Source organism: Herpailurus yagouaroundi, unplaced genomic scaffold (assembly GCF_014898765.1).
Source record: "Herpailurus yagouaroundi ecotype Mexico unplaced genomic scaffold, PumYag 166, whole genome shotgun sequence".
Lineage (NCBI taxonomy): Eukaryota > Metazoa > Chordata > Mammalia > Carnivora > Felidae > Herpailurus > Herpailurus yagouaroundi.
In genome coordinates, this window is record NW_024412407.1 from 7139563 (window position 1) to 7167141 (window position 27579).

At 53.0% G+C, this 27579-nt stretch overlaps 1 protein-coding gene and 1 long non-coding RNA gene across 6 annotated transcripts in view; one reads left to right on the forward strand and one right to left on the reverse strand.

Moving 5' to 3' along the window:
- Positions 1 to 1194: 1194 nt before the first annotated feature.
- Positions 1195 to 27579, reverse strand: part of LOC121038672 (uncharacterized) — a 34041-nt gene continuing 7656 nt past the window's right edge. The window contains exons 3-4 of one of the 4 annotated variants that reach the window (XR_005794438.1): positions 23194 to 23261; positions 22158 to 22614 (exon numbers count right to left, since the gene is read on the reverse strand). This is a non-coding gene — a long non-coding RNA (uncharacterized LOC121038672). Of the gene's footprint in view, positions 3156 to 22157; positions 22764 to 23193; positions 23262 to 27579 lie in introns of those variants that run through there. The other 3 variants (XR_005794436.1, XR_005794437.1, XR_005794435.1) reach the window with 3 other exon arrangements.
- ENDOU (endonuclease, poly(U) specific) lies at positions 8624 to 25647 on the forward strand. Of its 2 annotated transcripts, XM_040488350.1 has the most exons (11): positions 8624 to 10077; positions 14640 to 14751; positions 15067 to 15189; positions 17489 to 17557; positions 18119 to 18253; positions 18728 to 18899; positions 19304 to 19503; positions 22490 to 22603; positions 23213 to 23319; positions 24060 to 24202; positions 25350 to 25647. In XM_040488350.1, exons 3-11 carry the CDS (start codon positions 15072 to 15074, stop codon positions 25468 to 25470), a joined length of 1179 nt encoding a protein of 392 aa, XP_040344284.1. In that variant the 5' UTR covers positions 8624 to 10077; positions 14640 to 14751; positions 15067 to 15071; the 3' UTR covers positions 25471 to 25647. The 2 variants fall into 2 exon arrangements, with proteins under 2 accessions (XP_040344284.1, XP_040344283.1); XM_040488349.1 differs by lacking the exon at positions 14640 to 14751 and having other exon boundaries at positions 8629 to 10077.

Genomic DNA, 27579 nt, shown 5'->3' on the forward strand with positions numbered 1-27579 from the left:
AGACGGGGCTCTGGAGACCCTGGTACCTGGGCTGGGTCACCATGGAGGAGGGAAAGGCTCCAGGTCATGGTGGCTTCTTGCTCTTAGGGCCACACCACCTCTGTCTCCCTGACCGCCTAGGCATGGGGGTGCTGGGGGGCATCCTCTCGTGTCCTAGCGGCCCAGGCTGTGCTCAGAGGGCTCCCAGGTGGTGTCCCAGCTTCAGGACAGCTGTGGCGGGTGGAGAAACTCGTGGGACTGCCGGGAGAAGAAAGTATAAGAGGAGGCCTTTAAAAAAAAACCCTCTCTTGGGGCGCCTGGGTGGCGCAGTCGGTTAAGCGTCCGACTTCAGCCAGGTCACGATCTCGCGCTCCGTGAGTTCGAGCCCCGTGTCAGGCTCTGGGCTGATGGCTCAGAGCCTGGAGCCTGTTAAAAATAAACGTTGAAAAAAAAAATTTAAAAAAAAAAAACAACAAACAAAAACCCTCTCTTACCTAAAAGGAGGTAAAGCAGAGAGGGAATGTGTGCGCGTGTGCACACGTGCTCCGAGAGGAGGAACAGAATGTAGCAGATCACTCTTCCTCTCCAGTACACCCACGTACTCACCCCTCCCTCACCCCTGACCCCTCGCTTCCTTGTGAAGGCCGGGACGCTAATTGTGGGGTGCGTCCAGGGAGGGTCACGCCTCTCCAGCAGGCCGAGCAGGATCTGGTGAAAGGGTAGGGCAGGCCGGGAGCCCAACTGTCGGACCTTCCGTCTCCTCCAGCTTTTCTCCCTGGGAGCCAGCCCTCCTCTCTCTCTCTCTACGAGTCCTGGGCCTCTGGCCGCTAGGCTTCCCAAGCAGCAAAGATTAATCTCAATATTGCTGTTACTCAATAGTATTTCCCATGCTGATTTAGATTTGAAGAGTTTTCATCCTCTCCAGCATACTTTCACCTCTAGTATCTTATTTTTATGCTGATAATAAGGCAGGTGCTTTTGCCCCACCCCACCCCCATTGTACAGTCAAATTGAGGCACAGAATGATCTGCCTAAGGTCACAGAGCTGGCTAATAAGCAGGTGGACTGGTGGAGACTGGGTGTGTTATCAGCTGGGCCCGTGCCATGGGCCTTAGCTCACCCCTGCCCTTTCCTGGTGCCCCTGGCGCTCCAGATGCAATCTCCCTTGAACCCCAACATTTTCTTCTCTTATAGGAACGGGCCCAGGCATGGACATTCCCCCCTCCCTCACTTCACGTTTGAAATCTTACATAGTAGGGGCTCTGTGAATGAGACAGGCAGTCCTGGCCCTCATGCAGCAGACCACCCAGCCAGGCAGACAGACAGACAGACAGACACAGAATGAGGCTGTCAGAAGGGGCAGGATGCGCAGAGAGCAAGTCCAGAGAGCGGAGGGTGCCTAGGGCCGTGCGGTCTCACTGCTCACCCCCAAGCATTTAGGCACAGCTCTGCCTCGCAGAGTTGGGGGTTCTCTCCACTTACCACTGGTGAGAGCCACTGAGTATCCTGAGCATCAGACAGGTATAGTGGCTGCTGGCCGGGGCAAACTCTGGCCTGACGGTTGTTCTTGATTGCTTCTTCCCTCCCACGGACCAATAGACCAGAATGTAAATGCATTTCCAAATGTATCCTCACGCCCTGCCCCGTACACAAGTGCTAGGCTTCTCACACAGCTGCCGGAGGTGGGCGGAGGGGGGCCTGGGCCTGACCTAACAGTCCCCTTAGGCCTGTCCAGTTGCCCCAGACAATCCAGGTATCTGCCCCTGAGATTCTAGACTCTTCAAGACCCGAGCCCCACCCTCCTGTTGCTCAGCTGGACATGGCGCCTTGTGGCCCCGGTGATGAGCGGCTGTTGTCCCTCCCTGTGATGATGAGAGCAGATCCCTCTGAGAAGCTGAGTCTGACTCAGCTGTGCTTTCAGAGCATCTTGTTAGTCATGCCTGGGGCCTTCCTGGAGCAGGTGGCCCCGCTGGGGCCAGAAGGGATGCTGCTGGTGGTAGGTGGAACACTGTGGAAGGAACATGGGCCCAGTGACCCCCAGAAGAAGAGGAAAGCTGCGTCCAGAGCTCAGATCCACTTTTTAAGGGAAGGTGGGGGATTCTAGTTGCTTGCATATGTTTAGACTTCAACCAGCGTGGACGCTGGGTGAAGGAGCCCTATGTATAGGGCCTCATCTGACTCTGCCCGACATGTTCTCAGCCCTTGGGGAGAACTCAAGGCCTCAGTTGTCTGGCTCGGTGTGAGGTGTGGGCAGCCGGAGCAGTTGCTGGGTTGCTGAATGGAGGAGAATGCAGGCTTTCCTGGCACCAAGGGGACTGTAGCCATCAGACGGATGGAGGGAGGGTGACTTTTTGCTGGGGTCATGACAGCGAGGCATTTTTAGCTTACTCTGCCTTCCAGAAAGGTGCCCTGTAAACCAGAGCGCAAGGCGGCACAGGTGGGTGTCAGGGCAGCCCTCCGTGGGTGGCAGCGAGTGGAGTCAGAGGGGCCTAGGCCTCAGCGGCCACGTGGCCTTGGGCAAGTCCCTTCCTCTCTTTCCCTTGCTTTCCCGATTTATAAACAGGGATATTGACTAGAAGGGTTTGGGTTGTAGTCCCACTCTCAGTGTCTTGACTTAGGCTGTGCAAGGCAACGGGAGATGAGGGGGCAGCGACCCCTCTTGGTCATAAAGCTGCGACTCTCCGAGCATCTTCCCAGTGGTGGCCTCCAGCCAGGACGGAGTGTCAGCTGCGAGCAATTTTTTTAGAAGGATTTTCAGAGAGTCCCCTACCCCTAAGTATTGCCTCCTGCAGCCTGCCTGAGCTCTGGTTGTCTGTAGAAGGCCCCTGTTGTGTAGATACATAACTTGGGAAGATTCTAATGGTCTAATGGTCACTTGAAGGGAGAACTAGAAAGCAAGAGCTCTGAGGCAAGGCAGTAGGGGAGTTTTCATGACACTGGGCGAGGGGCAAGGCCCAGAGTATCACTTGGGGAGCACTGGGTAGCGCAGGGCACCTCAGGGCGAGGCAGGTGGCCGGCTTCACCTGCTCGGCTTTGCTGGGGCCGGTCCTGCAAGGGGCAACCCATGCAGAACAGGAGCCTGCGGGTCCCACGTGGACTCTGGTGGCTCACGGAGGAGGTCGGCCTTCTCGATCTCTCTTCTTCTCTTGGTTCTTGACTTCTGTGCTGGGAAGCTGCTGGGAATATCATCAAAGAGATCACAGAGCCATGGATTTGTTCCCCCCCGATGCTCCTAGCTTCCCCCAGGTCATGTCATGGGGCTGCAAGCCCCACGCCCAGAAAATAAGCCATCCCCTTTGGCAATCAAACCAGGTGAGCTCGACGGTGCGATTCATTGAAGTCATTCCCCCAAACTTGAAAATACTCAAAAGCGCATTACATTTTTAAAATACAAATTTGTTCATGGAATTATAAAAAGAAATCACATGATGGAGAGTTTAGGTTAGGAAAACTGACACTTTCTCATGCTTTATGGCTGTCTTAGATGTTATTTTTTCACAGAGGCGTCCCTAACCATCCTATCTAAATTAGATCTTTTGTGGCCCTGCATTTTTTAATTGAAGTATAATTAATCTACAGTGTTCTGTACATTACTCAGTGCTCATCATGATAAGTGTACTCTTAACTCCTGTCGCCTGTTTCACCCATCCCCCCCACCCATCTCCCCTCTGGTAACCATCAGTTTGTTCTCTGTCGTTTTTTATTTGTCTCGTTTTCGTTGGTTTGTTCATTTGTTTTGTTTCTTAAATTCCACGTCTGAGTGAAATCATATGATATTTGTCTTTCTTTCTCTGACTTACTTCACTTAGCATAACATACTCTAGATTCATCCATGTTGTTGCTAATGGCAGGATTTCACTATTTTTTATGGCTGAATAATATTCCATTATGTATATATGATATATATAATACACACACACACACACCCCACTTCTTTATTCATCCATCTATCAGTGGATACTTACGTTGCTTCCGTATGTTGACTATTGTCAACAATGCTGCAATAAACATGGGGGTCCTTATACCTTTTTGAGTTAGTTTCTGTTTTCTTTGGGTAAATACCCAGTAGTGGAATTACTGGATCACCTGGTAAATCTATTTTTAAAATTTAGAGGAACCTCCATACCGTTTTCTATACTGACTGTACTAGTTTGTATTCCCACAGTGTATGAAGGGTCCTTTTCTCCGCAATCTTCACTAACGCTTGTTATTTCTTGTCATTTTGAGTCTAGCCATTCTGACTGGTGTGAGATGACATCTCATTGTGGTTTTCATTTGCATTTCCCTGATGATGAGTGATGTGGAGCCTCTTTTCATGCGTCTTTTGGCCATTCTTATGTCTTCTTTGGAAAGATGTCTTTTCAAGCTCTGCCCATATTTTAACTGGGCTGTTTTTACGATGTCGAGTTGTGTAAGTTCTTTATATATTTTGGACATTAACCCTTTATCAGGCATATCATTTACAAACATCTCCAATGGTTTCCTTTGCCACGCAAAAGCCTTTTATTTTGGTGTAGGTCCTAATAGTTGCATTTTGCTTTTGTTTTTCTTGCCTCAGGAGACATATCTGGGAAAACGTTCCCATGTCTGATGTCAAAGAGGTTACTGCCCGTGTTTTGTTTTGTTTTTCTAGGAATTTTATGGTTTTACCTCTCACATTTAGATCCTTAATCCATTTTGAATTTATTTCTGTGTATGGTGGAAGACAGTGGTCCTATTTCATTCTTTTGCATGTAGCTGTCCAGTTTTCCCGGCACCATTTATTGAGGAGATGGTCTTTTCCCCGTTGCCTATTCCTGCCTCCTTTGTTGTAGATTAATTGACCATAGATGTGTGGGTTTATTTCTGGGCTCTCCGTTCTGTTCCATTGATCTATGTGTCTTTTTTTTTTTTTTTTTTTTTTAAACACACACTTAACCTGCTGTTGCTATGTGTCAGGCACTCTTCTAAGGGCTTTGCAAGGATTAACTCATTCAATCTTTGCAGAATCCTTGTCAGGTACTCCTACTTTCTCTATTTTACAGTTATGGGGAGAAACCAAGGCACAGAGATGTCAGGAAATCCAGCCAGGCTGGTACAGCTGGCGAGTGGCAGAGCTGGGATTCGAACCCAGGCGGCTTGGCTTTTGAACCAGCGGTCTCGGCATTGTGTTCTGCTCCCCCAATCACAGCTTGCAGTGTGCTTTGTCCATGGTCTCTCTCCCCCTTTGGCAGCAGAGCTCCCTGTCCTCTCATCCACTTTGCTCAGCAAGGTCAAGTGAACGAACAAAGGCTGAGAGAGGTGAAGTGCCCATAAGCTAACTACCTTAGACACTAATTATGATACTTTTGACAGATTGTGGATCTTCACACCATGGGTAGGAACCACTCCCATCAGTCCCAACGTCGTCTTTGTGAGGGCGGAACGGCCAGCTGTGCCAACACACCTGGGGCAAGAGGCCAGTGAGGGGCCTCGTGCCAGTGCCTGGCTCCTGCTTGGCTGCTCCTGGCTCCTCTGTCTTGCCCTTGCCCTTGCTCACTCCCTTGCCGTCTCTCTGAACCTCCTTGTCTCTGTCTGCCTGTCTCATCCACTTCTCTTTGTTCCTGTCTGTGCCTCCAGACCCTCCCCCAGACTACTGGGGTTTGAGGACACGAAATAGAAATTTTATTTCATGAACACTATTGGGCAGTGTAAAACCAACATCAGCACAGCCGGCATAAGATGTAGGCAGATGGTTACTTTGGGATCCTAAAAAGCAGTTTAAGTTGAGTTATCTGTTACGTCATGGGTTCGGAAGCTGCTGGAATCCCGGGTCCTGTCTGACCCCTGCAGTGGTGGTGCTAAGGGGTGGCTTGGGGGGTTAGATGCCCCTAAGTTTCCATTAGTTCCAAACAAATGTGCAATAATGCCCAAAATGGTGTGTTTGCTATGAAAACGTAACTACCCAGTGAATGCTTACACCCCATTTCTACCCACTGCCCATAAGCCGCCCACCCCGTGCATACTCAGGAGCCTCCAAGCCTCAGACAGGGATCCATCTGCTCTCTGTGTTGCTCATTATCTTCCATCAAGCCTTTATAACAAGTGGGGCTGGAAGGCTCGGTTCCTTCCTTCCTTCCTTCCTTCCTTCCTTCCTTCCTTCCTTCTTGGTCCCTTGCACATGTTAACATGGTTACTGAAGATACATTCAATGACAATACAAAGTGGTAGAGGGGATCCAGAAGGCAGACTCCCTGTCACAAAGAATTTCAGAGGTGGGCTGAAGAAACAACCTGTATGGATGCAAAGTTAAATGGCAGGGCAGGGGCTAACCGACACCACATCGGCAATAACACCAGAGGCGTCGTGATATGCCAGACGCGCCCAGGACAAATATCAAGAGCTGAGTTCACAGGCAGGAGGGGTTACCCTGGCAGGAGGGCTGAAGTCAGGCTGTGTGGAAGGGTGGGTTTGTCCCGGGACGGGAGGTGAGTAGGCCATGGACAGTAGCGGGGAGGGCACTACAGGCTTGGGGTTTGGCCAGCAGAACCAGATGCACAGCCTGGGACTCTGACAAATGGCCCGGGTGGCGTGTCTGACTCATGCATCCGGGGCAGGTGGCAAGTGTGATGCTGAATATCAGGGCTGCCCACGAACCTAAAACGAAATGCCTGGAAATCCAATGGTGGCACACAACATACGAACCCATGCGGACGAAAAACACACACGGAGTCCTTCTAAAACACATTCAGTAAGGCGTAACTACAGACGAGGGTGGTTCACAAGCGACTGGATGTGGGTGACCGTCTTGGGTCTCGACCCTGGGTACTTCCAGGCCACAGTGGCATGGAGGCTGGAGATCTAGCACCTTTAGGTGCCAGGGGTCCCCTTGGGAGGTGACTAGGTCTCACCTGCGCTGGGCCAGCTGCAGGGCCCTTCCCGTTCTGGTCTTGTGCTGAAGTGACCCAGCCTCGGTTTCGCAGAGGACAAGGATGGTGGGTAGGCTGGCCTGGGTCAGTCCCTCCCATAGCCTATTGGTTCTGAGACCCGCCCCCCCCCCCCAACCACCTTGGTGGCCCAGAGATGCGTGGGGTCTACTTCAATCAGCAGTCTAATGCTGGGCCATCTCTGTCCTCTGTCCCACTTAGAAACCAAGGTTCTAAGAACAGCTTTCCAGCCCAGCCTGAATCCTGCCCATCCAGTAAACGGCATAGCACCAGGCACACGGTGAGCGCTCAGTAAATACTTGCTGATGGAATGCTCATTGCTCACACCGCTGACAGCCCGCCTGCCTCCTGATCCTTGCCCAGGTGGCTTCGCCCTCTAAACCTCCACAGCGGCATGCAATCCTCACTTCCTGATGGAGAGGAGGCCCCCCCCCCCGTTGGTGCTCTCATCACGGGCACACCATCTCCCGCGCACCTCTCCCCACCCCCTCCCTGCCCTCTGTCACCAGAATGCAGCCTCCTGGGCCTCCCACCTTGCTGGCTGGTCCCACGGCAAGAGCTTTCGATCAAGGGTGGAAAGCCCACGTGAAGACCCAGCCGGTGAGAGAACTCAGAAAGAGGAACAGCAGAGGTTTCTGTCTAGACCAGCTGCTGTCTGCAATACCATTTAATGCGTTCATCTCTATGTACATACGTACGTGCATCTAAGTTTATCTAGGAGGCATCTTCGTGTGAATGTACAGATGTGTGTTCATACATTGGCGGGTGGACTTTTTTCCTCCTGTCCTATACTTGTGGCCATGTCAGCGCGTCTTGGGTTGTAGAGTCCTGGGGTTTGGGGATCTGATCCGGGGAGTGGGGATGAGCAGCCCCGAGAGGCACAGAGGCATTCAGGTGGAGGCGGGATAGCCTCTCAGGATCGCATAAGGGCTTGCAACACCATACTTTAGTTGCCACTGAGTCTGAGTGCAGACCCCCTTGCATAGCAACCCAGACACGATTAAGTGGTTGTTGATGCGTTTTGCGAGACAACGGGACGTCAGTGCCCCTTAGGATGGCCTCTGGTGGGAAGCCCCACTGCAGAGCTCACCGATGTGCTCCCGACTGTGTCTCCCAACCATTCTGGGCCTCAGTTTCCTCATCGGTGAGTGAGGATAACAACGGTACTGTTAAGGGTTGCAGGGAGAGTAAAGGAGAGGGTGCACAGGGGGCTTCGTGTGTGACACGTGACACATGCTTCACCGGTGTTAACAGTTGTCCTCAACATTGGCATTGTAGTTCTTGCTGGGGGACCTGGGTCTGAGAGAGCTGGGTCCTCTGATGCACCCTCTGGCTCTATGGGGTCAGTCTCAACCGTCCCTGGCTCCCAGCCTTGCTCCTGGCCTACACTTCCCCTGTTGGAGGGAGGCGCTCCTGCCCCAGAAGCTCTGTCCCACAGGCAGGTCAGCTGGACAGTAGGGCCACACCGGCAGGGCTCGACAGCCTGGCCTTAGCCAGGGTTCACCCGGCCGGGCCCTTGAAGGCACCGTCCACCCCGAATTCCGAGGCGTCATTCTCCTGGCCCAGCCAGTGACAGTCTCCTTTATTCCCTAAACTAACTAGAGTCTGAGATCTGGGCCTGTGCTGCCCACCCCCAGAGGCCGCGGGTTCTGGCTGGCGGCGGTCGCTGCCTGCTCTCAGCTTGTGCAGACAAAACTCAGACAGGCCGAGCAGCCTTTCTGCTCCTACTCCTTCCACTGGCCTCCCCCCTCCAGGAAAGGGCCAGGCGGACTCGTCAGCTGTGCTTCTGCTGTGAGTCCCTCGCGAGGTGGCTTGCCGCAGGCTGTCCACTGCACCCCGGAGACCCCACCTGTGGCCTCTTCACACGGCGCAGGTGGAGGACCGTCCCTAACCCTGGGCCAGGGCGGGAAGCCCCGAAATGAACTTGGAAGGGATTGTCAGGTCCAACCCTGTCATTTCAGAGATGGGAGACTGAGGTCAGAGAGGGGAAGTGTCTCACATTTCAAGCACACTGGCTGAGGGGGACACGCCCTCCTACTTCACCCCTGGCAAAAAGTCACTATAGAGTAGTCTCAATCGTTCATCGATTGTGCCTTTTCATTGGAGAGTTTTCTTCTATTGAGAGGGCAGAATCTCCACGCGGCGTTCTTTCTGGAACAGGGCGTTTTAGCAGATTTTACCTTCGACAGGAGGGAAAATGTGGCAGCCCCAAGTTCCTGCACTTCTGCTCTTGGACTTGGGGAGCAAGGATGCTGAGAAGCCTCATCTCTCTGGGGAGGGTCCTTGGGAAGACGAGTGTAAGTAAGGGATGCAGGGAGCAGGCTGCTGGGCCCCCAGGAGAGGAAGGGTGGGCCCTCTGGCTCCCTCTAAGGCCTCTTGCCCATCCCTGGCCTGGATGACCGTAAATCGGGAAGCTGTGAGAACCTGGAACACGTAAAACCTGAGCTGCTGACTCAGCAAGAGTTAGAGACCATTTGCACACTATTGCTGGGGTGAATGAGCTCTGTGTGGCTCGATGTTAACAAGGGCAGCCCCTCTTCCCGACCCACACCTCCTATATCTCTCCTTCCGCTGCCCCCCCCACGCTTGCCTGAGCACTTACTGTTTTTCAGACCTGTAATGACCACCTTTCTATGTTCCTCATATTAAGCCCCAGGAACTTAAAGATGAAGCGAAGCTGTAGCTCCTTGCAAAGTCAGGCCTGTGGCTTGCAGGTGGGTCGGTGTTTGGAGAGCATCACCCAAAGATAAGCCCATCAGTGCTCCCAATTTGGACAGAGGACCACCCCCCCCCCCAAACTAGATCCATCTTGCTGTGCCTGTTTGCATGACCTATTTTTCTGGCTACAAACAGCCAGCATTACCTGTTCTAAACATCTGGAATTACCTGCCTGCTTAGTCACCTTCCCTCTGGCTTCAAACAGTTGCAGGGCCCCACCCCCTCTCCACCTCCTGTCCATCTACGGTCCCTCCCTCCCTTTTTTCTTCCTGGAAGGATCTGGAGGTACCAGATCCACAAGTTCCAATGCCTTTAAAAGGATCAGCCTGGGAAATAAGGCTCATTTGAGAGCTGTGACGTTCACCTTGACTCTAGTGAAAGTCCAACAGCCAGTCCCCTTTTGGCCTCCAACCGGGCACCATGAGGGCCTGCGTGCCCTTGATAGTGGCCATGCTCTGCAGCCTGGCCTGGGCTGGTAAGTCGTTATCTGGTGGGGGTGAAAAGGGTCCCGCCTAGAGAAGCAGAGAGGTAGGGGAACTTGGTAGAAAGTGAGGGTAGTGGGACAAGAGAGGGTCAGCTCTGTTCTACAGCCATGGAGCATCTTAGACCTGTCCCTGTTGGAGTATAGGAGTGATCTCTGGGGTGAAGGGGACTGTGTAAAGGGGGCTGCAGGGCTGATGGACTAATGTCATGACTTGACTCTTGTCACTCATGACTTGTCACTTCTTGACTCTTTGGAAGACCAGCTCCAAACATCTCTTAGTCCAACCTGACTTGTGATCTCACCAAGGTTTTGTCTGCGGGCTCACTATGTGGTATAAGGCTGGGGCTGGGGCTGGGGCCTGCTGGGTTTGAGTGGCCTCGTTGCCTTTGGTCACTGGCTCCACTGCCTGGGGTTGGGTGATGTTGTCTGGGAGCGGGGGGGGGGGGGGGCGGGGGCGCGGCGACCCCTGACCAGGAGGTGGGCCATGTGCTCTCCCAGCTGTACAAGTGGTCAGAGGAATGGCTCTTTGACCCAGTGTCAGAGGGACCAGAGCACAGAGAAGGGTCCCGCCTGCGGTTACTAAGCGGTGTGCGGTGCTGGAGTTGGGACCGCAGCTTCCTGCCTGGTAGCTGTGCAAAATGCTGATGCCGATGTGTTAATTGACGGTTAATGGGTGAGTAGGAACAAGTGCCAAGGGAGGGGGCCGAGCTGAGAGGTGTGTGGGGAATTCTCCCCTGCCAGAGGAGAAAGAATCAGAGCTGGATATCCATCCCACCCCACCCAGGTTGTTCCTATATAGGGTTGTTGTAAGGATTAAGATAATGTATAAGAAGTACCTTACGCGGAGTGAGATCTCAATGAACTGGGTTTTAAAGAAAATTTTAATGTTCATTTATTTTAGAGAGAGAGAAAGAGAGAGCAGGGGAGGGGCAGAGAGAGAGGGAGGGAGACACAGAATCCAAAGCGGGCTCCAGGCTCTGAGCTGTCAGCACAGAGCCCGATGCTGGGCTGGAATTCACGAACTGTGAGATCATGACCTGAGCCGAAGTCGGTGGCTGAACTGGCTGAGCCACCCAGGTGCCTCCAATGAACTGGGGTTTTGGTTATGATTATGCTTATAAATATTCCTGGGCAAAACTCCCCTCTTGGAGTCCTTTCCAGTCAGGTTATGTCTAAGGAAACCCCTAGCGGGATGCCCAAGTGGAAAAGGTTTGGAGGAGAAAGCTGTTCCCAGGCTCCCTGCGCCGGGACGGACCGCCTCTACTCTGGCACCCACAGCAGAACAGCTGGGAGTCAGCTCTGTCTGGGCCCTGGGTGGTGGACAGCCAATAAGGGAGGGCATGAGACCTTTTAGCTTAGCGTGAAGGAGTGGCCGCTGGGTTGGCACATCCCAGTCTCACGAGAGGAGAGCGGCTTGAGACATTTGGTCCCCGGGCGGACACCCCTGAGGGCAGAGGCAACAGTGGCTTCTGAAGTGCAGGTGGACCCCTGAGTCTGGGATGGTGATCTGATCTGGCCATGGGGTGGATGGGGAGGTGAGGAGGGGCCGGTGGGCGATGCCTTTTTTCCTAAGGTGGGAGGGAAGAGGCTCTGCTCTTGTCCTTCCTGGTTCCAACACCTCAGAACTGAGATTCAAGAGTGTGAATCAGATGAAGGAGTCACTGCCGGCCTCAGGACCTTGGTTTGTTTCAAGTGAACCGAGGCAGGAAGCTGGTCCTAGAAATGAATCTTCTTGGTTGACCAGGTCTCCAGGGAAACAGCATCCGGGGCTCCCGGACAGGCATGGATGTAGGATGCCCCAATCATCAGAGGGCCCTAATATAACAGGGACATTCAGACTTGGGACCAGACTCTCTCGGTGGGCAGCATGGATAGGGAGGGGCCCTTGTGGCATACTGAAGTCTTGAAGAGTGCAGAGAAATCGAACATTTCATGGGAGGGGAGGAGAGGGGGATGGAGGCAAAACCTGAGATAGAAAAGGCCAAAACGAAGAAAGGCAGAGGCTCGGAGAGACGAGGCAGAAGGGCAAGGGACAGATGGTTGCTGAAGCAGTGACTGCACCTGACCAGCGGGCGAGGCACACAAAGAGCCTCGTGTGGCCCGGAGGCACAGGGCGGGGATGCTGGAGTGAGGAGTCAGGGTGACTAGTCCACTGAGTGTCCCCAGGACAGCATAGCAAGGCGCCTGTGAGGAAAAGTCCCTCCTCCCCCCCCCCCAAACCAAATCCTCAGGTCATCTGGAAGAAGACCAAGTTTACAGGGAACCCCTGGAAGGGGGTTCTTACTGGGGACAAAGTTCTTGAACAGAGATGAAAAAGTCCCCGCAGCCAGGGCCAGTGGGGGGTGTTCTGAGCTCCCCAGAACAGACTATTCACTTGGGGCCTTCTCAACTGGTGCCAGCTGCTGGAAAGAAGTGAATTCTCTCCTTGGACTCTGCTGATCTGGCCCATTGTAAATGTTGCCCTGATTTGTCTGGATTTTCTCCCTTTGGATTCTGGGTGTACTGCCAGGCTGACCGAGCGGGCAGCTGACCAAGCCTTCCTCCTGGCCTAAAAATTTCTCCTTAAGATCTCTGCATTGGGGCTCCAAGGGAGCATCATTTAGATTCAAGAGGACTTCCCCTGAGCCCCAAGGGACCAGTAGCCTTGGGCCTGGTTGTTTTTTTTTAATTTTTTTTTTTAACGTTTATTTATTTTTGAGACAGAGACAGACAGAGCATGAACGAGGGAGGGTCAGAGAGAGAGGGAGACACAAAATCTGAAACAGGCTCTGGGCTCTGAGCCGTCAGCACAGAGCCCGATGAGGGGCTCGAACTCACGGACCGCGAGATCATGACCTGAGCCGAAGTCGGTGGCTCAACCGACTGAGCCACCCAGGCGACCCGGGCCTGGTTGTTTTTAAGGACAGTCCATCGGATCAAAGGCCTGCCTTCCTGGCCACATTGGAGGCCCTGTGCGCAACTTGAGGCTGCCTCAGGATCTGGTTAACCTTGACCTGACACCTCTTTGAGGTAAAGAACACAGGCTCACAGCGATGACGTCACCGTCAGCAACATAAATGCACCGACACCCCAGCCCAAGGGACGGCCCAGCTGAAACGCGGGGAGGGAGTCAGCTAGATTACGTATGTCGACAGGGAAGACTGCTCCAGCCTGTCTGAACACTTGCCACGTTGAAGGTGGGCGTGGAATATTGTCACTGTGCATTTATCGAACACACGCGGCCACTACGTGTCATGTGCCGTCTAGTGCTTTACCGGTATCCACCCATTTCATTCTTACAAATATTCTATGAGATGGTCTCCGTCGTTATGACCCCTTCACAGATAGGGAAACTGAGGCACAGAGGGTCAAATAACTTGCCCAAGATCTTGTAGCTGGAAAGTCAAAGAACCAGAATTGCAGCTCCCTGCCGTTTGGGCACCGGGTCCGGTTTCTCAACCTCCCTGCCATTCCCCCCTCATTAGCACAGGATAAACCCGCCTCCCGGACCCCAAACCAGTAACTGAATCCATATCCCTAATAGTCACCTCCCACCTCCCACCCACTGCAGGCTTAAGTTGAGACACCGTACCTGTGTGCAGTCACAACCGGACCCAAACCCCACATCTAATCTGAGGCAAAACTGGGATAATTTCCCTTCTCCTGATCCTGACACATTCTTCGACTCTGAAGCGGTCTTAAACCCATCCCCCACATTCCTCACCCAAACGTCGAGACAAAATTGTTACTTTTATCAACAAATGTAACTCCAGCCCAACTCCCGGCGGTAGCTCTTCGTCTCAACCTAGCCTAATCCCAACTGTGGCCCAAGTGAGGTTTCCGTTTCCGAGTTCATTCAAATTCCGATGCTAACAGTCACCCTGACTCTGATCTTGACCTCCTCCGTAGCCCACAGCCTGGCCCCCAAGCACAGCCTTCGCTAAATCCAAACCTCAGGAACCTCAAGTGGAAACAGAGACTCTGTAATTACCCTTAAAGCTCAAAGTGGAAGGAAGGGGCCCCCAAGGCCAGCTGTCACCCTGGTGGGGCTTGCGTCTTTAGGAGTGGTAGTGGGTTTGTGCCATTGCTTTCAAGACTTTTTTGTCTCACGCCCTTCGTGACTGAAAATTTGCTTCTGCAAAAGTCATCTGGCCGGATTAGCGATGTGGCCTGCGGTTCCATCACAGAGCCTATTCCAGAACCCAGATCTCACCCGTACCCTCCTCGTACCACCCCCCCCCCACCCCCAGCATGAACTAATTCAAACGCATTCCAAAGGCTAGCAGAAACAGAAAGCTGGGACCCAGGGGGAAACAGGGTGTGGGGAAGACCGGACGAAGGGGAGCAAAGAACAAAGCAGCAGAAGACCTAAAAGGGGCGGGATGAGAGGAAGGGGGTGGCAGAGGGGAGAGGGCAGGTGGGATCCCTGGGGCGGCAGTGACTCGCCTTCGCCCGCATGACGGGTGAAGGGTGGCCTGTGAGTCACGACCAGCCCACGGACCTCTTTCTTTGGTCTGCCTGACTTTTTTCTTTTCTCTTTTTTTTAAATCGGGAACTTTCACCTAAAAATGAAGGCTTCTCTTGAAAAACTAGAGGCTCTGGCAACACCGAGCCTGCGTCCCGACATGGCAGCAAGTGACTGGAGCTGAGAGCGGCTGCCGATTTCAGGCAGAGCATCCCTGCCAAGTTTGTCACGGTCCCCACCTCTTCCTACTGCGCGCCCCACCCCTGCTTCTTTACCTGCTTGTACTAGCGGTCTGGTCTCAATAGGCACTTGAGTTTGTGAGCCTCATCTGTGTTACGAGCCCTGCAATACACAGTGGGTGGCCGGCGGTGAGGACGAGGCTTATGTCATGCTCGGGAGGCTACGCGTGTATCTCTCCCTTGCAGATAGCAATGATCTTCCCTGCTTCCCCGTCTGCAAACCCTACTGCAGGGGGCACCTGGATGAGGAGAATAGGAGCCTCACAGCACTGAGTTTGTGACCTTCACTGTCCACAGGAAAAATGGAGTCATGTGCGTCTCGCTGTAATGAGAAATTTAACCGGGATGCTGCTTGCCAGTGTGACCGCCGGTGTCCCCGGCACGGGGACTGCTGTGAAGACTATGACCAGCTGTGTACCGGTGAGGCTCCTTGAGGAGTGAGGGCTCTGGGAGGCACAGCACGCCAGGCCAAGTCCAGGCGCATGCCCAGCCTGCCTGAAGGGACGCTGGCTTGGGCATCCAGCGGTTCATCGCGGGGTTCAAGACTGATGACAGGGCTCAAAGGGCCCGAATGGGGACACTGAGGCACAGAGCAAGGGTCAGGGATTTGGCCACTATTCGTCCCAGGTATTTTAGGACGTCCCCATTGTAAAACCCCAACGTAAAGGAAAATAGATAGCATTTACCTGGAGTGTATGTCTGAACTGTCAGGATTAACAGTCCTATCTGGGAAGTTTACGTAATTCCCCCAACAGCAAAATGACAGCAAACGTTAATATAGTGTGAATTACGTTACCGATTGTTATTCAACACGTTAAATCGCAGAAGTGTGATAACGGTATCGAACTTCCCGATGCTCAAGCCACCGGGAAGACTGCGCATGTCACAGTACTGTTGTGACTCACTCTACTTGTCCTATAATGAGTGGACCCAGCGGCTGCAACATCTCCAATCTGTCATTCCCCGCCTAGCGATTGAACAGGACACGCACCACCCTCAAAAGCCAATTGTTTCTCTGCTATGCTAACAACATAGTTTTAAAGGAATCGTTTGAAAAAAGAATTTTGAATAATTCCCCCGCTTGGGTGCCTCCAATGTTGTAGAGCACCAGATAAATGGTCTTCTGCTTTGTGACACAAAGCCTTGCTAAGTTCACTGCCAAACCATGTGCCCTGCTTCTCAGTTTGGTAAACGTGATCACTGAAGCCAATGGTAGGTAATGGCCAGCAAGACCACCGCATACGGTTGTGCAGGTTGTGCACTGCACGAGGCCACCTGGCTGAGAAGGCAAGCTGGACCAAAATTGAATCGATACCCTTCTTGCTGAGCCATGTGCCCTGATGAAGAGCTCGGTCTGCCGAGAGGAAGGAGTACCTTTTCCTAATTTTCCCGAAGTAAATTCTGGTATCTGCTGACCTGGCCATGTGTTCACCGAGCTGCTTCCACCCTGAAGGAACCCTTGTTCAATTTACACAAAAACACCACCAGCAGAAGTTCTGCTGATCAGGCCCAGGTAGGGAAACCCAGGTCCGGAGCTCACTGCCAGGATCAGAGCCCGCCCTTTTCCCCTACCTTGTGCCCTATTCAGCAGACACAGGAGAGCCCGTTCACCTTGGACCATCGGGCTGGCATTTCACAGCAGAGACAATACTTGGCTTTGGAGCCAGTCCATCTCCAAGTCTCTGATTTGCAACGCAGAATCCTTTCCCCACAGAAAAAAAAATGTAGACGATGCTCACGCTCCAGACTCTAAATCAGCCCTTGAAAGTCCATTTAGCATAACGTTGGCTGCGTCAAGAACCCTGCAGATTGTCAGCACTTAGAACACGCAGCCTGGCGCGAAGTAAGTGATCAGAAGATATCGGTTGGCTGAATCGATCAGCCGACCCACGGTTCTGATGGTAATAACACAACACTTTCCAGAAAGCTCACTGACAGATTCTGAAGTACTTTGTAATAGTGTTGCTTCTTTGGGGCAAATTAGCGCCTGGGAGAGGAGCTCAGAGTCCCCAGGAGTAGCCTTCCTCCTCCTCCCCACCCCGCACTCCGCCCACCCTGCTCTGCCCAGAGCCGGGCTGCAGTCACACAGCCTGCAGGCCAGGGAATAGGGCAGCATTAAGAACGTGCGTTTCTGCACACGCCCTCCCCCCAGACAGTCTCTGTGGCCACTGCCAAGTGTTGTAAAGAAAGAAGGGAAGTTGGTATCTCAGCAAACAGTTCTGCGTCCTGGAGGGCCTGGGTGGAGTTCACCCTTGACTCTGACGGGGAGTTGTTATAGGTAAGGGATGTTCTAAGTGAGTGAGGGCCTTGTCATTTGGAGAATGTCAAGCCTGTCCATCTACCAACTTAGACTAAAGAAAAGTCATACGAAAATCAGAGTTTTCAGCCCAGAAGGCACCACCTTTGCCACCCCTCCCCTTTACACAGATGAGCAAATACAAATAGATCTCTCGCTTCAGCCGATCCCGCCGAATACTTGAATGCTAACGTGGCAAGCAAGAGTTGTCCCGTGCAGAGATTCCTTTCGCTTTTTATACAGTCTGCAGCCATTTTCAGTCTGTCTCCTTCTTCATGTGGGCCTTACCCCCTGCGCCTCAGCCCCTGTTTTGTATTCTCTGCCGCTGCACTGCTTGTCCCTGAGGTTGGGGGATCTGAGAACCGAGATAAAGGGAAGGGACCCCACGGGGGTGGTTGGTGACTTTCTTTCTCTGACCTATAGTGGAAGAGGACCCCAACGAGCCAGAGCCATTCCTGGAGCTGGAGGAAGAGACAGAGGCCCCAGCGAGCCGTAAGTTGGCCTTCCTAAAGCGGGGCCCTCAGGCCAGAGGAGGGGGGACATGAAAAGGTGACAAGGAGGGGTCAGCCATCCCGGTGGCCACAGGCCCAGGCCTAAGCCAGATGGACACCCCCCCCCCCCCAATCCAGCACCTGGAGGTGGTGAGAGGGCTGGCCTCTGCAGCCTGGGCTGCAGGCAGGAAGGGAGTCTGAGGCCTACAGAGGGAAGGGGGAAGAGATTTTATTTTTAGAGTGGGAAGATTATAAAAACAACAGGCCAGAAAGTAGAGTTCGGCCTCTCTGAAAGGGCTTCCGGACTGCGAAGGGTGTGCACCAACTTAGCTTGTTTGTTTTCCTTCCCTGGAGATCTGGAATAGGAGTGCACGAGGGCGAGGGCGAGGCTGGGGGGTTGGAGAGGGTGAACTGGCCGTCGGATGGAGGGGCGCCCTCTAGTGGTCCGCCGCGGACACGCGCGCACACGCAGATACACAGACACACACACACAGACACACAGACACACACACACACACACACACACACACACACACACACCCGCCCTCCCCTGTTTTCTCAGACTTGTACTCGGCGCCCAGCTCCTGCCGGGACCGCTGCCAGGAGGCCTTCGACAGGCACCAACCATGCCACTGTGATGCCCGCTGCCCAGAGTTTGGGAACTGCTGCAAGGATTTCGAGAGCCTGTGTGGCCACGGTCAGTCTCCTGCTCCCTTTAGCACAGCCCCAGAGACGGAGGAACTCTCCAGAGCAGTGGTTGTCCAGGGGGTGGTCCCTGGACCCCGCAGCAGCAGGAACACCTGAGGATTTATTAGAAATGCAAACTCTGGGGCTTCCCCCAGACCCACTTTCAGAAACTCTGGGGGTGGGGCCCCCTGACCTGTTTTAGCAAGCCTTCCAGGGGATTCTGGTGCATGCCCAAGTTTGTGAACCTCCCCAGAGGAGGGGGTGGTGTGGACACTGTGTGGACATTCTGTGGGCAAGGCCACGTGCTGATTTTAAGTATCCTTTAGGCCCCAGGCCCCTGCCCTCCAACCACGAGGGTGACCCATGCGGCCTGTCTCCCTGGCCGCCGGCTTCTGGAAGTTGCCCAAGAGAGGGGGCACACAGATCGCTGCCTCCCCCGCCGGGCCTGCCTTGGGCTGAGATACCCCTCCCGAATTCCTTCTAGAGGGCTTCTCCTACAGCAGTGACGCCATAACCAAGGAGGAACTGCAGAGCATCTCTGAGAAGATCTACAGGGCAGACACCAACAAAGCCCAGAAGGAAGATGTCATTATTAACAGCCAAAACCGCATCTCGCCCTCGGAGACCAGAGACCAAGTGGACTGCTGCCCAGAGCCGTGAGTTCTCGTCACTCCTCTTCCAGCAAAGTCCCCCCTACCCGCTCCCACCCCGGCTTTGCTTCCTTCCCTGCCCCCGTTCTTCTCTCCTCAAGGCGGGAAGGATCAAAGGTTGAGGCAAAAAAAAAAAAAAGGTCTCCAGAGACAAATAAAGTCGTCTTGAGGGACTGTGGGTGTCCCGTTGGGAGGGTTGCTGTGATTGGGCCGATAATAGAACTGACCTTCCAAGAGCTGAAGGGGAAGAAAAGAGTGACCTCACGTACACCCTTGGAGAGTGTCTCGAGTCCCCGCTCTGCTCCCCAACCCAACCCTCCCCTGCCTGCCCTGGCCTGTCTGGCAGTTCCCGTGGGGGTTTTTTTGCTCCATGTTCGGCCTCTCACTGGGCCTCCCTCTGCCTTCCCCAGGCTCTTCACATATGTCAACGAGAAGCTGTTTTCCAAGCCGACCTACGCCGCCTTCATCAACCTCCTCAACAACTACCAGCGGGCCACGGGCCGTGGGGAGCACTTCAGTGCCCAGCAGCTGGCCGAGCAGGATGCCTTCCTCAGAGAGGTCATGAAGACCGCGGTCATGAAGGAACTCTATGCCTTCCTCCATCACCAGAGTGAGTGAGCCTCCCCAGGCCCCAGGAGGCGGTGCTGAGGACGCGGGTGTCTGCAGGAGAGCCTGCCAGCCCTGGTGCTCCATGGTGGGGAGGCAAAAAGAGCAGGTGGGGACCATGTAGTGGCCAGTGGATGCCTGTGAGGGGCAGGGAAGGGGCCAGCGAGGAGCCCAGGACAGACCGTGGCCCTGAGGGGCTGAAGAAGGCCTCTGTCTGGCTTGGAGGTCGCCTCTCTTTTTGATCTACCCTTAGCTGCCTCATTTATCCCCGCCACTCACTGCTTCAGTCTCAGGGTCTCTGCAGGATGGGGAGTCACCCCACTCCACCCCACCGCAGCCGCTCCCAGGGGCAGCGCCACTTTCTGGGCACGTAGGGTCCCTGATTCTCCTCCCTCCTTTTTCTGGGGAAACAGCAAAAGAAAATCACCCAAAGTTCGGAGAGGGACGTTCTCCCGGGAGGGGTTCTGGTTGGAGTGGCTCCAGACAGGGACACATTTGAATCAGACCAAAAAAAGGTTTGAGCCGCAGGACTTTTTGGCATGGGGTTGTGTTTGTTAGGGTCGTGCAGATGCCTCTCGTGAACTCCAGGCAGCTGGGCTCTGCCTCGTGGGCAGCTCTGTCCAGGTCTTTCCCCTGCCTCAGAGCCTCTGCATTCCACCTGCCCACCTTCCCTTAAGAGTGAGTGACACGCATTTTTAGGTAAAGCCCGTGACACACAAGTAATCCCTGTGAAGAGGGCGCGAGCCGGCACCGCCCCCTGGTGCTCCTCTGCAGTAAACACAGGAGAGAGTCTTGGAGGTCAAGGCAGCCCTCCAGCTTGTCAGAGGAGGGAAGCGGAGGCTCACACAGGCTAGGTGACCTGTCTGAGACCATGAGGGACGTTGCGAGTTCTCTGGGACCCAGGGATTCGATACTGGGGCCAGGCTGTTCCACTACTTATCCTGTCCTCACCTCTCTCCCTGTCCAAATCCAGACCGTCCTTCCAGGTCTAGCTCACATCCCACATTGCTGAAGCTGCACCTGCCCCAGCTCACTGCTGGCTTTCAGCACCTCCTCAGAGGTCAAGGGTTTGGGTGGGTGGGGGGGGGGGCGGCGGTGGGGTAGCCCCAAATCGCCTTGGGCCGGAGAGACCGTGACACTTGTCGGGCAAATGCTCTTCCCTGTTTGAGCCTTATCTGTGAAATGGGGTCTGGGCAGATTAATGCATGTAAAGCACCGAGGGGAAAGCCGAGCACCGGGTAAGTGGTAGCCTTTCAGGTGGTGAAACCATTGTCTTATTTCATGTGTATTCTTTCTTGTTTTCCGGCTGTGCTTTAAGTCCTTGAAAGGACGGAAGATGTCTGGTACCTCTTTGGTAGCCTCCAGCACACAATTCTGGGCGGCAGGCAGTCGCTATCTGATGGCTCCCTAAATTAGAGCTCCAGCCCCAACTTTTCCCCGCTGCCTCTCTGACGTCTCACGTGGCTCTCATGGCATCCACTCAGAACTTAGTGGGGAGAGAACTCACGCTTCCCACCTCTTCTTCCAGACCTCCTTCCTCGGGCTGCGCCATCCCATCAGTGACACCACAGCTTATCCCAATGCTCAGGCCCAAACCCCGGGAATTATATTCAGTTCTTCTCTTTACTTCACAGCTCCTCACCTCCAACTGCCCCATCAGTAATGTCCAGCACATCCTCCTTCAGGATCTATCTCCCTGCTTCTCACCCTTCCTCCATGGCTGTCACCGCGGTTTCAGACCTGGACAAGGCGTTAGCCTCAAAACTGGTGTCCCTGCTGGCTTTTTACATATACTGCCAGAGTGAGCCTTTGAAAACAAAGCTATCGCATAATTTCCCTGCTTGAAACCTTTCGGTGGCTCTTTGTCCTCTCAGAAGCTATAAAAGAGTCGAGAGACCAGTTGCCGTAGGTAACGATCACGTGGGCTCACGGGCCATGTTTACCGGTCATTAACTGTGTGATCTTGTGTGAGTTACATAGCCTAGATCTGCCTCGATTTCCTCATTTCTAAATTGGGGATAATTAGTATCAACCTTATGTGAACCGTCAGTGTGCGGACCGAAAGCACTTAAAACATTTCAGGCACATAGAATGCACTCGGTACGTCTAAAATATTTTTGTATGATTACTTTTCGGCTGACACCCAGCTTTCTTGCCATGGCTCGGTGTGGGGGGCCGCTGCCTACCTCTCAGACTGCCTCTCCTACCACTCTCCCCTCTAGCCCACTATGCTCTGGCCACACTGACTTTTTCTTCGCTCTGAACATGAAGCCCAAGTCATCTTAGAGCCTTGTACTTGCTGCTCCCTCTACGTGGAAGAATCTTTCCCCCTGGTTTCACATGGCTGACTCCTTCAGGTCTCTGATTAGTGCTCCCTTCTCTGAGAAGCCTTTCTGATCTTCTTTTCTAGAAGAGCCCCCTCCCCCCACCCCACCTCCAGTCATCATGGGATGCTCTGCTTTATTTTCTTTATGGCACTTTAAAAAAAATTTTTTTTAAATGTTTATTTATTTTTGAGACAGAGAGACAGAGCATGAACGGGGGAGGGTCAGAGAGAGAGAGAGGGAGACACAGAATCCGAAACAGGCTCCAGGCTCTGAGCTGTCAGCACAGAGCCCGACACGGGGCTCGAACTCACAAACCACGAGATCATGACCTGAGCCGAAGTCGGCTGCTTAACCGACTGAGCCACCCAGGCGCCCCTATGGCACTCATTTTCAATCATATTGTTTAATATTTGTCTCTTCACTGGAACGGAAACCATGAAGGCAAGGATCTTGTCCTTGCCTTTCCCTGCTGGATCCTCAGCCTTTATCTGGCTTGGCACAGAACAGAAGCACTGTGCATAGTTATTGAATACACAACTGAATACATATTTGATGGTTGAACCCGTGTGTCTCTTGATGTGCTGGAGCAGGCGACCCTTCCCTGCTTCCCAGGACCTGGTCCCACCTTCTCCTCTCCTAAGTCCTCCGTGTTCCTCTCCGCAGACCGCTACAGCTCAGAACAAGAGTTTGTCAGTGACTTGAAGAACATGTGGTTTGGGCTCTATTCAAGAGGCAATGGAGAGGAAGACTCAAGTGGCTTTGAACATGTCTTCTCAGGTGAGATTATTCTGCTTGGAAAGAAAGAGTTGGAGGAATGAAGAGAGCTTCCCTCAGGAGTAGGACGGCATTGGGCACTGATGAATCGGCAGCCAAGCCAGCTAACGGGGAGGGACACGTCTGAGGAGCTGTTTTTGAACAACGGTCTCTTCTGGAGTATCTGGAGAGGAAAGGAGACCAGATACTGGGGCTCCCCAAGGGCACACATAGGAAGGGAGATGTGTTTGGGGGGTATGACCGTCTACCTCTGGATGGTCCTCTGCTTTCCAAGAGGGCCATGGGCTTTCTCCTCACTGTCCCACCCCATGAAGCTCCCACCAGGTTTGGCTTACTCCTGGGGAAATGGCTGAGAGGGGTATCCAGATTGATCACCAGGGCCAGCCAGGAGGAGGAACCCTCCCAAGAGCTTGAGCTGAAAGGGTTGGGGGGGGGTGGCTTTCCTAGGTGAGAGTTAGGGATGTGTGGGATGCTGGGAAGTCAGGGCAAGGGACTGAGCAGGTGTGCATGCTACAAGCCAAAGCCTGAAGAAGGGGGACAGCCTCAGCATGGGAGGGGCCGTAGGGGTTGGAGGGGAGGCCCAGATCACCCACCTTGAACTCTTTATTATAGGTGAAGTCAAAAAAGGCAAAGTCACTGGCTTCCATAACTGGATCCGCTTCTACATGCAAGAGAAGGAGGGCCTGGTTGACTATTACAGTCACATCTATGACGGCCCTGTGAGTACTGAGTGATGACCCCAAGAGCTGAAGAAGCCTTATGAGTAGTCAGACTTCCTGCCCTCACTCTGCACTCCAAATAGCCAGACTTGCCTCTCACCGTGACTCTCATTGGCCACCTAGTGGGGATTGTGAATATGACTTCCTTATCTACTGGAGAGCACGTCTAGGCAGCTGGGACCCCGAGATCCCCTTCTAAACACTGAAGGCTCCAGACTGCAGAGGGCAGGAGGCAGACAGCGCCATCTCTGGATGCGAGGCTGAGGGGAGGGGAGGATTCTCAGGGCGGGAAAGACCGCTCTCAAAGATGTGCCATTACCCCCTGCCTGAATTTCCTTAGAAGGTGGCCTTGGCTGGAAGTTTCACCCTGGCTAGTCTGAGTTCAACCCCTTACATTTTATAAAAAAGAAATCTTTGCTGCCCTGTGCCAGGAAATAATTTGGGGGCAATACATTGTCCTCCTCCTCCACACGTAGTGGCCACAAGAAACAGAGCTCCGGCTGTCAGTCACAGGAATGTTGGCTCTGGCCTCCCTGGGAGATGCACACTGGCAGCTCCAGACGGAGGGTGCCGACACCTTAGAGGGCCAGACTGTCTCCTTGGTCGACATGAAGAAGCCAGCCTCCCCAGAAAACTCAGACGGGCCATCGCCAAATCTTGGCCGGCTGCTATCGTTTGCCACGTCTCTGTCAGACCCCACTCTGCGGTATTCACCAGGCCCTCTCTGCTACTCTCCACAGTGGGATTCTTACCCCGACGTGTTAGCCATGCAGTTCAACTGGGACGGCTACTACAAGGAAGTGGGCTCAGCCTTCATCGGCAGCAGCCCTGAGTTTGAGTTTGCGCTCTACTCCCTGTGCTTCATTGCCAGGCCCGGCAAAGTGTAAGTACTGGGCCGGCCAGGCCCGGGGAGCAGGCTGGGGCCACACGTCATCCTCAGCCAGGACCGTCGGGAGAGCTGGGTTCTGTGACTCCGTGGCTCGGACAAATCACCCTTCTGGACCTCGGTTTTCTCACTTGTGAAATGGAGTTGTTAGATAAGACTGGTGGTTGCCAGGGACACCTGAGTGGCTCAGTCGGTTAAGCGTCTAATTTCTGATTTCAGCTCAGGTCATGACCTCACGATTCGTGGGATTGAGCCCCACATTAGGCTCTGCACTGACAGTGAGCAGCCTGCTGAGGATTCTCTCTCTCTCTCTCTCTCTCTGCCCCTACCTGCTAATGCACATGCGTGCTCTCTCTCAAAATAAATAAATCAACATTAAAAAAAAAAAAAGAGTGGTGGTTGCCAAACTTTACCTTAGCAGCAGAACCACCATGTGAAATCTTATGCAGAACCTTCCTATATAAAACAGTGAGGGGCGCCTGGGTGGCTCAGTCAATTAAGTGTCTGACTTTGGCTCAGGTCAGGATCTCAAGGCTTGTGGATTATGGCCCTGTGTCGGGCTCTGTGCTGACAGCTTGGAGCCTGGAGCCTGCTTTGGAGTCGTTGTCTCCCTCTCTGTCTGCCCCTCCTCTGCTCTCTCTCTCTCTCTCTCTCTCTCAAAAACAAACATTAAAAAAAAAAAAAAATAAAACAGTGAGAAAATGGAGCTGCCCTGGCACCCTGAGCCTCTCTCTTTGGCCCCCAAGGCTCCTAGTGGGAACCTGACATCCCAGAGAGTATAGCTAGAAACCACGGGGCCCCATGCATTCCAACATTTGAGGATTTGGGGTCCTACTACTTCTAAAACCCTAACAAGACATTTCCTTTCTGGGGGGTTCAGCCCTAGAGTCTGAGATTTTAGGATAATACTGTTCTGGAGGAGATGAGGAGCAGTGTTCTTTAAGAAGACAGAAAATAAGGCACAGATTTTGAAGGGCTGCTTGTGCTGGAGGTAGTGGCTGAAATAAAGCTGTGGCAGGTCTCTTAAAGGCTGTTCAAGTCCGGGTGGAGCCCTTCTGCATGGGTCGGGCTTGATCTTCCTAGGCAGGGGATGGTTGCGGAGAGATGTGATGGGCCCCTCTGACTTGGCCGTCTTTCCCCACAGGTGCCAGTTAAGCCTGGGTGGATACCCCTTGGCCATCCAGACCTATACGTGGGACAAGTCCACCTATGGAAATGGCAAGAAATACATCGCCACAGCCTATGTGGTATCTTCCACCCAATAGAGCTTGGAGCCAGACAGGGGCATGAGGACAGTGGGAGCTCTTGCAAGACTCAGGTGCTATCTGCTCTGGGCTGGAGGAGGATGGGGAAGACTGGAGGGGGGATTCCCAAGTCTAAAAATGCCCTTATGGGAAAGAGGGAAAAGAAACAAGTAAGAAAAATGCAGAGAAACTGTCAAATCTTTGTGCTGTAGCATTTTGGAAATAGAGTCCAGACAGAGAAGATGGGAGCCTGCCACAGCCCTTTGCCCTGATGGATACAAGTCCTTGACGTCTCTAGGCCTCATGTTTCCTTTGAATGTAAAGGGAAGGAGTTTTCCCCCTTTCCTTTTTGGGTAGGTTGGCGAGAGGGCAAACCTGACGGTATTGTTACCGTGAAGGTGTTTTCAATTGTTCTTAAGAAGAACAGCAGATAAAAATTTAAGGTCACTGTAACGGCTGTTATCGTACACAGCTTTGCAAACTGAAGTTCAGCCCTATGTCGGGGCCTCAAAGGACTCTGGTCATGGAAATTAAGCAGTGGCCGTTTGGTCTTTTCTAGGGTTATATCCTCTCAGAACAGGGTCTGGGAGAACGCTGATGCCTGATGGAGAGGATAATGGGTTTGGCACTGTGAGTGAACCTGGGAGGGAGTGAACTTCTCCGGGCCTGGGTGTTTTTGCAGCCAGCTCAGTGCCTGCATCAAGAAGCATTCTACTTGTTTAGTGCAGGTGCAGAGGTGTATTTTGACCCCACATATTTTGTGAAAGAGTCCCCCAAATGGGAAGAAGATTTTGCATCAGAAGAAAGGAATTTACAGCTTGGCGGCATTAACAGTTATTTTAAGGGCTTATCCAGCAGCCATCATTTTACTCTGGAATTAAAGACCAGGGAGAATGGGACTCCCTCTTCCAACCTCAGTTATGCATTTCTCCCTGACCTCAGGGAGAACCAGATACTGTCTCACGGAACTAGGTTTGAATGATGGTTTACAGCGTTCGAGTCTCCAATTAAAGTCATTAAGAAAACCTGAAATCTGTCCCTTCTTTGTATGTGACCCCACCCAAGTGTCTGTCTCCCTCCCTGCCTTTTCCCTGGAGCAGGGCTGGGAGCGATGCTGCTGGCTTCAGTGTCTCTTCAGGATGGTGTGGGAATGCGGTATCTCGAAGTCCTTGAGGACTCACCAAGTCTCTCTAGCCAACAGGGGAAGGGAGTTCTTCCTGGTGGATTTGTAACGGGAAGGAAGAGTGGAAGGCGTGTACTTATGGCTTCTGGTTCCACATATAAGGAGCCTGGAAGTTACTACTCCATCCTACCAACAAATACAAAGCTGAACAGACTGAAATAGCAACAACTCTTCTTGGATCTGGAAGAGAGGAGAGGACACAGGCAAACAGATGTCCTTAGGATTGGAAAGTCAGGCAAATAAAGATTGGAATAAGTTTGGAAAGACAGCTTACCGGGGTGGAGACTCTCAGGCAGAAACCATTGCAGAAGGCAGTGACAAGACGGGAAAATCTGAACTGCAACTGATGAATTGCCTGATGGAGAGGCGGTACAGACTACTCTGAGAGTTAAAAACTCCAGGAACCCAGTCACAGGGGGATGCCACTCTATTGTGAGATTTACCTCTTGGAGTTCGGCCAGGTCCCATAGAGTGTATCAGAGAGAAACCCCCTTGGGCTTCTGGCATAGGGAGGAGAGGTGGAATCATTTTGAAATAACTAGAGCACTCTGTCCTTAACGAAGCCTGCCTTCGGGGGAAACTTGTTAGCCAGAGGCTAACCTGCTGAAATATTATCAGAGCCTAACTGATCTGGGGAAGGGAAATACCCAAACCAACCCACTTTAGCCATCCTCTCACACACAAAGGGGGAGAAAAAAACCTTCTGAGAAACACTTGTGAAATTCTCAATCCAGAGGCACAGGCTCACTAAAAGACCCAGCCACAATCATTGTAGGACGTTTCCCCTCTCCCCACACCTCACCACCACGTTCCTAAAGGCCTATTTACCAAGCCTGGCAATCAGCAAGGCATACCAAAAGGCGAAGTAGCATAATTTGAAGCTATAGGGCAAACATCAGAAACAGACATGGCAGGGATGTTGGAATCATCAGATAAGGAATTTAAAG